Consider the following 12,982-nt stretch of genomic DNA (forward strand, 5'->3'; position numbering starts at 1 on the left):
AGATTTTTGGTCTGTAGTTATTCTGAAGTTTTGATATAAGAGTCTATATACAGAGAGAGATACATATATGAGAATGTTTTAAGTTGTTGGTATCTTAATTGCAAGTGCATCTCCAGTGTCTTGCATTTGTACCTACCTCTTCTCGTGATTTCTGATTTTGGTGGCGTAATTGTGCGTGGATGGTTTCATATCTTTACACTCTCTCTCTTTCTATATATATATATATATATATATATATATATATATATATATATATACACACACACACACCCCTTTACTGGTGAGGCTTGTCATTTGTGGTATTTTTGTTTCTGTTTGCGGCCTTTTTTCTTTTTTTTTCTGTCTAGAGAAGTTCCTCTAGTATTTATTGTAAAGCTGGTTTAGTGTTGCTGAATTCTCTTAGCTTTTGCTTGCTTATCTGTGAAGGTTTTGATTTCTCCTTCAAATCGGAATGCGAACCTTGCTGGGTAGAGTCATCTTGGTTGGAGGTTTTTTCCTTTCATCACGTTATGTATATCAAGCCACTCCCTCCTTGCCTGCAGAGTTTCTGCTGAAAAATCTGCCGATAACCTTATTGGGGTTCCCTTGTATGTTATTTGTTTCTTTTGCCTAGCTGCTTTCCAGGTTTTCTCTGTCTTTAATTTTGGTCAGTTTGATTAATAGTGTCTCAGGGTATTCCTCCTTGGGTTTTAACATGATACTCATTGCACTTCCTGGATTTGAGTGAGTGGTTCCTTTCCCAGGTTAGGGAAGTTTTTGGCTATTATCTCTTGGAATATTTTTTCTATCCCCTTCTCTCTCTCTCTTCTCTTTCTGGCACCTCTATAACATGGGATGTTGGTGCATTTAACATTTTCCCAGAGTTCTCTGAGACTGTCTTCATTTGTTTTAAATCTTTTTTCTCTTTCCTGTTCATCAGTGATTCCCACTAGTCTGTCATCCACCTCGCTTATTCATTCTTCTGCCTCCTGTATTCTGCCGTTGGCTGCTTCTAACGAATTTATTTGTTATTGTGTTTTGCATCTCTTCTTGTTTGACATCTTGTATCTCTTTGCTCAGTGTTTCCTGTAAGTTATGCATCTTTCCCTTCAGTTTATTTTCAATGTCTTGCATCATCTTCAGCATCAACAGTCTAAAGTCTTTTTCCTGGAAGCTGAGAATCTCATCACTTAGCTGATTTTCTGGGGTTTTTCTTTTCTCCCTCATCTGAGTTAAAGTTCTCTCTTTTCATTTTTATAGGTTTTTGATGTGGTGACCTTTTTACAGATAATAGAGTTGTAGCCTCTCTTACTTCTGGTGTCTGCCCCCCTTGTGGCTGAAGTTGGTATGGGGGCTTGCTGCAGGCTTCCTGATGGGAGGGACTGATGCCTTCCCACTAGTAGGTGGAGCTGATTCCTATCCCTCTGGTGGGTGGGGCTTTGTCTCTGGGTGAGATTAGAGGTGGCTGTGTGCCTGGGGGGGGGGTGTCTTTAGGCAGCCTGTTTACTGAGGGGTAGGGCTGTGATTCCACCTGGATTGTTGTTTGCCTTGCGGTTTCTCAGTGCTGATGGGTGGGGCCAGAAAGGCATGTTGATGAATATTCCCAAGAGCTCTGCTTCCAATGTCCTTCCCCCACAACAAGTCACATTCACCCTTGTTTTCCCAGGAGGTCCTCCAAGAACTGCAGTCAGGTTTGACCCAGATTCCTGCGGAGACTTTGCTTTGCCCTGGGACCCAGTGCACGTGAAAGTCTGTGTGTGCCCTTTAAGAATGGGGTCTCCAGAGTTCCCGTCATGGCTCAGTGGTTAACAAATCTGACTAGGAACCATGAGGTTGCGGGTTCGGTCCCTGCCCTTGCTCAGTGGGTTAACAATCCAGCGTTGCCGTGAACTGTGGTGTAGGTTGCAGATGAGGCTCAGATCCCATGTTGCTGTGGCTCTGGCATAGGCTGGGGGCTACAGCTACAATTCGAGCCCTAGCCTGGGAACCTCCATATGCCGTGAGAGTGGCCCAGAGAAATAGCAAAAAGACCAAAAAAAAAAAAAAAAAAAAAAGAATGGGGTCTCCGTTTCCCGTGGAGCTCCTGTGCACAAGCCCCACCAGCCTTCATTGCCAGATGCTCTGGGGGCTCTTTCTCCCAGTGCAAGATCCCCACACATGGGGGTCGATGTGGGGCTCAGAAGTCTCACTCCTGTAGGTGAGTCTCTGTGAAACAGTTACTTTCCACCCTGTGGGGCTTCCCATCTGGGAGGTATGGGGTTTCTTATATTGCATAATTGCTCCTCCTACCTCTTGATGAGGCCTCCTCTTTGTCTTCCCGAGTAGAATATCTTTTTGAAAGTTTCCGGTCCATTTGGTTGAAGATTGCTCAGCACTTGGTTGTAAATTTTGTTGATTTTAGGAGAGAAGTTGAGCTCCAGTCCTTCTATTCTGCCATCTTAATCCCATCTCCTGAATGATTGTAAATTTTTTTGCATCTGTCTTTTATGTAAGTAAACTTTCAAAAAAAATTTCTGTGGCCAAGTGACCTGAGAACACTTCGTCTCCTGGCTCCCATGGGCGGCCTCCTTCTCCCGGTGCTCTGCTCAGTGCTCGCTCTCCCACTGTCTTCCCCCTTCCTCTCTCCCTTCCCTGCCCAGCAGAGCTGGAGCTGAGATCAAAATGCTGAAGCAACTGGACATCCACAAGCAAAAAACAAACTTCAAACCATACTTTACATCATATACAAAAATTACTTCCACACACATCATGGACCTAAATAAGAGTTAAAACTGTAAAACACTTAGAAGAAAGCAGAGGAATGATCTTTGTCAGATTTCTTAAATATGACATCAAAGAAAAATCCACGCAAAGAAAAGGCTGGTAAACTGAACTTCATCAAAATTATGTGCCCTTCAGAAAAACTGGTCAATTGAAAAGATAACAGAAGGCACTGATGAGAACGTGGTGGAACTGGAAGTCTCATGCAGTGCTGGTGGGTATATACAATGATAAAAGTACACTGAAAAAAACTGCAGTTTCTTGCAAAGTTAAACATACATCTACCATAGGATCTGGCCATTCCACTCCTAGGTATTTAGCCAAGGGAAATTAAAGCAAGTGTCCATGCAAATACTTCCCCATGAATGCTCCTGGCAGCTTTATTCGTAATAGCCCAAACCCAGAAACAACACAAGTGGAGAAACAACGCACTTGATATCCATAATTAAGTGAATGGTTAAATTGTGTTATATTTACACAGTGGAATATTACTCTGCAATATAAGGAAATGAACCACCAATCCAGAAAACGTGGATGAATTTCAGAATAATTACGCTGAGTAAAAGAGACCAGAGTATAAAGAATATGTACTATGCATATTTCAATTTATATAAAATCCTAGAAAATGCAAAAACCAATTTATAGATGCAGAAAGCAGACCAGTGGATACATGGGAGAAAGGGGTTTTCAGATGGGTATGAGGAAAATTCCACAGTGGATATGCTGGCTATCTTAATTGTGGTAATGGATTTTCATGCATGTATATGTATCTCCAAACACTGAATTTTAAATTTTAAGCATGCTAGTTTATTGTATGTCAATTATACCTTAAAAAAAACTGTTTTAAAAGTGTAAAAGCTGACTCGGTCCATATTTCCCCAAAGGCAATAAGAGCCTGAAAGGCAAGTGTTACCTCCCCCATGTATTTTTTTTATTAGATGGTTCTTCCTAGTTTGTTTTTTAAATTAGTATCTAAGTAGAAATTTCATTGTGTTTCAGGGATGATTTTCTCCCAAACTGGATTACCTGTCCTTTGTATTTATAATCATTATGACTGGATTTTGTTTGCTGTGGTAGAGTTTGGGTAAATTACCTGATTTTTTTTCATCTGAGACTGGTGCGAATTACAGTTAAAGGTTGGTTACTACATTCTATTAATTTTTTCTTGCCTAAGTGAAGTGGTGTGTGTATATTTATGGGGAAGTCATATTTTCAAGGACAGAGGGAAGAAAGAGATCTGCTCAAGTGGCCTTCTTGTATAAAAACCCTGGTGGACATTTAAGTTAGGAATTAAGTTTGTTGAGGGAATACCATTATGGTCTGTACTGTTCTCTCACCGGAGATTTTTTTTGTCCCTGCTGGGATTTAGTACCAATACGTAAGGCTTCTTGATTTTTCTTTCCTTGATTCTGTTGATCTCATACTCACTCTCTATTACCTTTAAATCTGCAAGTAACAACACGTTACTTTTCTCAGTAATGCTTTTAGGACAGTGACAGAGGAGTCAAACATGACATCAAGTCACTTTAAGAGTCTGCTTTTTTATGATTATAATTTCCTTAATTCTATTTAAGTGCTGCTACTGAATTTTTGGGCTATTTTTACTACTTATTTGGTGGTGGTGGGCAGATGCATTTTTAATGATAAATTGAGACAAACTGGGACTTGGGACCCTTTGCTGCAGTAGTTGCAGTGCTTGTACCTGGACAAACATTTCAAGCAACCAAATACAAAGAAACTTATTATAAGGGACTAAAAATAACTGTGTGCATGCCCAGTTGGGGCAAATTATGGATAAGAAGATATAAAAAAACCTAAAAGAACCCAATTGCCACTTCCAAAGAGCCTAGAGCAAAAGCTGGGTGTCATTAGCAAAAACAGGGTTCTACACATGGCCCCTGCACACACCACCACCAAAGGGTGGGCAGACCACCTAAGCCACCCCTCTAGCCTACCCGTGGATCATCCCCTACCCTCGCCCCATATGAGGAACCAGCTCACCCCTCCCACCTTGGAGAGCAAGCAAGCAAGGGAACCTATTGTTTGCTGCAGCAGGGGCCCTCTAAAGCTTTGCCTGAATTTTCCTGTCTGGCTTCTTAGCAATTTCTACTGATTGGGGAGGTGAAGAGCCCTGGAGAGTAACACTCTATCCTGTACTATGCTTTATGCTGTTTTATAAATGCTTGAGGTTTATAATACAAATATTTTCTGACCACATGTAAATATTTTCTTCATAAAAAAGTTTTCTTGTAAATACCTAACAAAGACATAATAGAAATTATAACATAAGTGGACTGTAAATAATTAAACATGGTTGATTTACTTTAGAAAATAATGACCTGAAAAAAAAAAGAAAAGAATGACTTGGAATATAGTCAATGGGACAGGTTTCAGAAGTCTAGTTATGTCATGAGCATCTACAGAACTTGGTGTTGATACAGAAAAAGGGGCCACATTCCATGGAGATTTTGAATCAGGAAGTAAGTATGAGTAACAGTGACTCTATGGTTCAATAAACTGGACCTTTATTTTAAAGGGAAGAAAAATCTAACAGTAAAGCGTCACAGCATAAGCAATACTTACCAGTACCGGAATTTTGAACCTAATGTAAAATAATGTGCAAAAAAATTCTTTTGAGGTGGAAGTGGTCTGTCCAAACGGAAGAATGTGTGATGTTCTACACATGCTTTCCACAAATTTTTACATGCTCTGTAATTCACCATATTAAATCCCAATAATGTTTCTCTAGATTCATGCTGTAATAAATGACAAAACACAGAAAAAAATCATGAAAATATCAGGATCTAATGTTCCATTTAATTTACTTTTTACAGATAAATATTCTAGCCTTACAAACACTAATTCTTCTACCATCTTTTTAGCTTATCCAATAAAACAGCAGTAAAACAAATAGAAAGGTTTGCAAAATGTGGACCTCATTCAGAAATATTACAATTTGTCCGAACTTTACTTTAGAACTTTACTTACTGTACTTTCTTACACAGTAAGAAACAAATCTAAAAACTGATCTACATCTGTTTTCAAAAGGTACTAGCTATAATTGTTTCAAAATATAATCCCAGCCCACAGATTAAACTTTAAGATATATCAACACACCTTTCAACAAAATCTTTACATTTATAAATCTGTCTAGGTTGTAAATAATTAAAAACATTCAGCACTTCTGAACACTACTTTGAAAGCATGCTTTTAAAGTAAGCAACAGCAGAATACAAGGATTTCTTGAATTCTTCTTTAAATACATGTCACAAGAGTTCCTATTGGATTTCTTGAATTCTTCTTTAAATACATGTCACAAGAGTTCCATAAGGATGCAGGTTTGATCCCTGGCATTGCTTAGTGGGTTAAGGATCCAGCATTGCCATGAGTTGTGGTAAAGATCGCAGATGTGGCTTGGATCCTGTGTTGCTGTGACAGTGGCATAAGCCTACAGCTGCAGCTGTTATTCGATCCCCAGCCTAGGAACTTCCATATGCTGTAAATGTGGCCCTAAAATGTAAAATAAATAAATAAAATAAAAAATAAAAACTTGTCACAAACTATGATTTAAATAAATAGTTTCACAGAGGTAAACTATATTTAGCAAGACACACATGTTGTTAAGTGGATAGGTCTAATAATGCAAGCTGCGCACCCCCAAACCAGATCCAGAACTGGATTGTTAGCAGCACGTGTGTAACCTTTTCTTCCCTTTCTACCAGGTTACCTTCACACATATGATCACTCTTCTGACTCTTATGATCAGAGCTGAGTTACAAATGTTTTTCAACTTTATGTACATGTACTACACATGTATGTCTTTAGGTCTGACTTCTTTTGTTCTGTGTTATGTTTCTATATTTACTCATGTAATTGTAAAGCAGGAATCAACTTATTTTCATTCTACATTATAGTCTACTGCATGAATAGACCATAGCTTATTTATCCATTTACGATTGACAGACATTTGACGTTTCCAGCCTGGTGATGTAAAAATACTGTTCCTATGTATAATCCTATATTTTGTCTGACGTGCGTATGTGCGAATTTCTGTTGTTGGATCACAGATGTGTAGGTGTTCACCTTTAGCAGACACCACCCAACAGTTTCCCAAACGATTAGATCAATATATGCTCTCTCCTACCAGCAGTGTATGCTCTGCAAATTCCCCAATCACCGGCTTATCAATCTTTTCATTACACTATTCTGGTGGTTGTGTAAAATTGTCACACTGATTATAATTTGTACTTCCCTAATGTTTAAGGAGGTTCAACACCTTTTCATGTTACTGCCATGAGTATATCCTCAGTTCTGAAGTATTTGTTCAAGTCACTAGCATATTTCTGGATTAGGTTGAATGTACAACAAAGGACACGGTGTATGTGTGTGCATTATACACATATTCTGGGCTATTTTACTTTTTTTCTTTTTTCTTTTGGCCGTGCCTGCAGCATGCAGAATTTTAACACAGGCCCAAGTTATAGATCTTTTCTTTTCTTTTTTTGATTTAAAAAAATTTTTAGGAGTTCCCATTGTGGCACGATGGTTAACGAATCCGACTAGGAACCATGAGGTTGTGGGTTCGATCTCTGGCCCTTGCTCAGTGGGTTAACAATCCAGCGTTGCCGTGAGCTGTGGCGTGGGTCGCAGACACGCCTCGGATCCTGAGTTGCTGTAGCTCTGGCGCAGGCTGGTGGCTACAGCTTAGATTCGACCCCTAGCCTGCGAACCTCCATATGCCATGGGAGTGGCCTAGAAAAGGCAAAAAGACTAAAATAAAATAAAATAAATGTTATTTAGTTTTCAGAAAAGATTTATATTTTATATTTTTTCCTCTAAACTTCACTGAAACATATACTAGAATGTTCATTAACAGCATTAGTAACAATAGCCACAACCTGGAAATGGCAAAACTGTCCACTAACATAGTAAGAATGAATAACTTATTTATGGCATATTCAATCAGTAGAATACCACAGAGCAATGGGGCAAGCTATTGCTATGTGAAACAACACAGCTGAGTCTCACGGTGTTAAGGGAAAGAAGGCAGATAAAAGAGAAAACATTCTGTAGGATTTCATTGTTTAAAGCAAACTAATTCCTGATGATATGAATGAGAATAATAATAAGGGTTTGGGAGAGTTAGCAGCGAGAGGGCATCAGCTCCAGTAGCAATAACAGCAGCGTCTGGGGTGGTGGTAGTAATGGTCTACACAATAACATGTATATTACATTACTTACCAAGCACAACGCTTAATGTCTGTCTGCTTTATTTCAACAAAAAACTTCTACATTTTGAGTATAAATGATGAATCACGGTCACTTAGTAAACTAATATTCTCTATAAAAAGCATTTGATTCAAGTACATTTTTAAGGTTTCTGAAACACATTTTATACACATATACAAATATATGTGCACTAATTTGTCAATATTTCTAATACTGTAAATCAAAGGATAAGGTTAGTTTAATTTGATGAAATAGATAAAACCATTTATAAGGTGAAAGTCTTTCCCACATTGCACTTTCTAAGATAATTCAACGTGTTGTATTTAATGTATAAAAAAAAGACATTACCACTCCAACCAAGGGAGGAAATATACTACATGTTCATGAATTAAAAACAAAATTAAACACTCAGGCTCCCTAAAATGTCTGTACAAAAGGAAATGCTGTAGACTTAGTTTAAAAAAAAAGAGAGAGAGATAGAGAAAGAAAAGAAAAAGAACATAAAAATGCTCAGTTACTACTTCCCTCATGAATGGACCCTGAGGACTAACAATGAACAACTGAGGTCAGTTTATAAGCTCAAGAGACAGCAGAATGGACACCTAGAATAACTTCAAATTAGAACCACAGAAAGAGCAGGGAAATACTTTGTCATAAAATGTGAATTAACTAAGTAGACAGTTATCAACATTCTTAGTAACATTTTTACTCATACTAAAATACTGTCATAAATGACTACTTATCCCCCCTCCCCACTTTTTAGGGCAACACCTGCAGCATATGGAATTTCTGGGCTAGGGGTCGAATCAGAGCTGCAGCTGCCAGCCTACAACACAGCCACAGCAACGTCAGATCAGATCCAAGCTGCATCTGCGACCTACGCTATAGTTTGTGTCAACGCCAGATCCTTAACCCACTGAGTGAGGCCAGGGACTGAACCTGCATCCTCATGGATGCTATTTGGGTCCTTAAGCTGCTGGGCCACAATAGGAACTTCATGAGTGACTACTTATTTCTTAAAAGATTTAATTTATATTATTAAGTATTAGCTTAATACTCACCAATTCTTTTCTAAGTTGAATAAAAAACTGTCTGCACTTAAAAGAAATTTTTACAATCTTCAACCTGGATAAAAAGAAAATGAATCAGAGTGTTTAAAATACTGAACAAAGACAAAAACATTAACAAAAATTAAAAATAATCTTTTAACTGTATATCTGGTTATGTCCAACTATTTAATTATATATACATATATAAAGTATATAAAGAATCTAAATTTTTTGGAGCTTCATGAAAAAACAATTAGAATTTATATGCTCAACTATGTGAAGTTTTATCAGAATACTAGCTGTGAACCATACAGTTCCCAACTTTATATCTAAAGAAATACATAAAAACACCTATCACAGCTTAAAATTTCAAGAATATCAGTGATGTTATTCACTCTTTTAAACTGCAAGTGGGTTTCTTGTTCTGCATGTAAGGAGCTTGAAAATCATCCCTCCATCCTAGCAATAAGTGAAAAACCCAACAGACTAAAGAATCAACAACCCTTCTTGGATCCATAAGAAAGGGCAGAGCGAATACAGGGTAAAGTGCTACCCCCAAGGTTTAAGAAACTACCAGTGGAGCACAGGGAATCAGAGCTCAGGAGAGAAGAGATGAGGGGCAGACACTGCTAGAGGAGCCAGTGCTGGGCAGGGAAATGGCAATGGAAAGTGGAACCCTCTATGAACTGATGAAGCCCCAGCGTGGTCAACTCCAAGAGTTAAAAACGCCAAGAGAACCCAGTCCTGGGGAGACCTCACAGTAATGTGAGATTTATCTCTAGAAGCTGAACCAGATTCTGACAGTAATAATTGGAGAAAAATAACCCCAGGTTTCGGACAGGGAAAGAGGAAAAGGAACCATGTTAAAACAGGTCAGACTCACTAAAAAGAGGAGAGAAAGAACCCAAATAACCAAAATTATAAATGGGAAAGGAGAAATCACAACGGATACAGCAGAAATACAAAAAACCATAAGAGAATATTATGAACAACTATACGGCAACAAGTTTGACAATCTGGAAGAAATGGACAATTTTCTAGAATCTTACAGCCTGCCAAAACTGAATCAAAAAGAAACAGACCAACTGAACAAACCGATCACTAGAAATGAAATTGAAGAGGTCATAAAATCACTCCCTACAAATAAAAGTCCAGGACCAGATGGCTTCACAGGTGAATTCTATCAAACATATAAAGAAGAATTGGTGCCCATCCTCCTTAAACTCTTTCAAAAGGTTGAAGAAGAAGGAATACTCCAAAAGACATTCTATGATGCCACCATCACCCTCATTCCAAAACCAGGCAGAGATACCACCAAAAAAGAAAACTATCGCCCAATATCATTGATGAATATAGATGCAAAAATTCTCAACAAAATCTTAGCCAACCGAATCCAACAACATATCAAAAAAATTATAGACCATGACCAGGTTGGGTTCATCCCAGGTTCACAAGGATGGTTCAACATACGCAAATCAATCAGCATCATACACCACATTAACAAAAAAAAAAGTCAAAAATCATATGATCATCTCAATAGACGCAGAAAAAGCATTTGACAAAGTCCAACATCCATTCATGATCAAGACCCTCGCCAAAGTGGGTATAGAGGGAACATTCCTGAACATAATCAAAGCCATTTATGAGAAACCCACAGCAAATATAATCCTCAATGGGGAAAAACTGAAAGCCTTCTCACTCAAATCTGGAACAAGACAGGGATGCCCACTCTCACCACTGCTCTTCAACATAGTTTTGGAAGTCCTAGCCACAGCTATTAGACAAACAAAAGAAATAAAAGGCATCCATATAGGAAGAGAAGAGATAAAACTGTCACTGTATGCAGATGACATGATACTATACATAGAAAACCCTAAGGACTTAACCCCAAAACTACTTGAACTGATTAATTAATTCAGCAAAGTAGCAGGATATAAGATTAACATTCAGAAGTCAGTTGCATTTCTGCATACCAGCAATGAAATATTAGAAAAGGAATACAAAGATATAATACCTTTTAAAATTGCACCTCACAAAATCCAATACCTCGGAATACACCTGACCAAGGAGGTAAAGGACCTATATGCCGAGAACTATAAAACTTTAATCAAAGAAATCAAAGAAGATGTAAAGAAATGGAAAGATATTCCATGTTCCTGGATTGGGAAAATCAATATTGTAAAAATGGCCATACTACCCAAAGCAATCTACAGATTCAATGCAATCCCTATCAAATTACCCAGGACATTTTTCACAGAACTAGAACAAACAATCCAAACATTTATATGGAACCACAAAAGACCCAGAATCGCCAAAGCAATCCTGAGAAACAAAAACCAAGCAGGAGGCATAACTCTCCCAGACTTCAAGAAATACTACAAAGCCACAGTCATCAAAACAGTGTGGTACTGGTATCAAAACAGACAGACAGACCAATGGAACAGAAGAGAGAATCCGGAAATAAACCCTGACACCTATGGTCAATTAATCTTTGACAAGGGAGGCAAGAACATCAAATGGGAAAAAGAACGTCTATTCAGCAAGCATTGCTGGGAAACCTGGACAGCTGCATGCAAAGCAATGAAACTAGAACACACCCTCACACCATGCACAAACATAAACTCAAAATGGCTGAAAGACTTAAATATACGACAGGACACCATCAAACTCCTAGAAGAAAACATAGGCAAAACACTCTCTGACATCAACATCATGAATATTTTCTCAGGTCAGTCTCCCAAAGCAATCGAAATTAGAGTAAAAATAAACCCATGGGACCTCATCAAACTGAAAAGCTTTTGCACAGCAAAGGAAACCCAAAAGAAACCAAAAAGACCACTTACAGAATGGGAGAAAATAGTTTCAAATGATGCAACCGACAAGGGCTTAATCTCTAGAATATATAAACAACTTATACAACCCAGCAGCAAAAAAGCCAATCAATCAATGGAAAAATGGGCAAAAGACCTGAATAGACATTTCTCCAAAGAAGATATACAGATGGCCAACAAACACATGAAAAAATGCTCAACATCGCTGATTATTACAAGAGAAATGCAAATCAAAACTACCATGAGATACCACCTCACACCAGTCAGAATGGCCATCATTAATAAGTCCACAAATAACAAGAGCTGGAGGGGCTGTGGAGAAAAGGGAACCCTCCCGCACTGTTGGTGGGAATGTAAACTGGTACAGCCACTATGGAGAACAGTTTGGAGATACCTTAGAAATCTATACATAGAACTTCCATATGACCCCGCAATCCCACTCTTGGGCATCTGTCCGGACAAAACTCTACTTAAAAGAGACACATGCACCCGCATGTACATTGCAGCACTATTCACAATAGCCAGGACATGGAAACAACCCAAATGTCCATCAACAGATGATTGGATTAGGAAGATGTGGTATATGTACACAATGGAATACTACTCAGCCATAAAAACAAATGACATAATGCCATTTGCAGCAACATGGATGGAACTAGAGAATCGCATACTGAGTGAAATGAGCCAGAAAGACAAACACAAATACCATATGATATCACTCATAACTGAAATCTAATATCCAGCACAAATGAACATCTCCACAGAAAAGAAAATCATGGACTTGGAGAAGAGACTTGTGGCTGCCTGATGGGAGGTGGAGGGAGTGGGAGAGATCGGGAGCTTGGGCTTATCAGACACAACTTAACAGATTTACAAGGAGATCCTGCTGAATAGCATTGAGAACTTTGTCTAGATACTCATGTTGCAAGAGAACAAAGGGTGGGGAAAAAATGTAAATGTAATGTATACATGTAAGGATAACTTGATCCCCTTGCTGTACAGTGGGAAAAACCAAAACAAAAACAAAAACAAAAACCAAAAAAACAGGTCAGAGCACTCTATGCCTAATAAGGTGTGCCTTTTGAGGAAACTAGTCAACCAAAGCTTAACTGACCTGTGGAAGGGAAAACCCAA

At 38.4% G+C, this 12,982-nt stretch overlaps 1 protein-coding gene across 1 annotated transcript in view; it reads right to left on the bottom strand.

The window, feature by feature from the left end:
* PTPN4 (protein tyrosine phosphatase non-receptor type 4) overlaps positions 1–12,982 on the bottom strand; it is a 223,898-nt gene that overhangs the window by 63,353 nt on the left and 147,563 nt on the right. Inside the window, exons 11-12 of the mRNA XM_047772185.1 lie at positions 9,030–9,093; positions 5,323–5,495 (exon numbers count right to left, since the gene is read on the bottom strand). Coding sequence (XP_047628141.1) covers positions 5,323–5,495; positions 9,030–9,093 — 237 coding nt within the window. The remainder of the gene's footprint in view (positions 1–5,322; positions 5,496–9,029; positions 9,094–12,982) is intronic.

The sequence above is a fragment of the Phacochoerus africanus genome, chromosome 3, assembly GCF_016906955.1.
Source record: "Phacochoerus africanus isolate WHEZ1 chromosome 3, ROS_Pafr_v1, whole genome shotgun sequence".
NCBI classification, from domain to species: domain Eukaryota; kingdom Metazoa; phylum Chordata; class Mammalia; order Artiodactyla; family Suidae; genus Phacochoerus; species Phacochoerus africanus.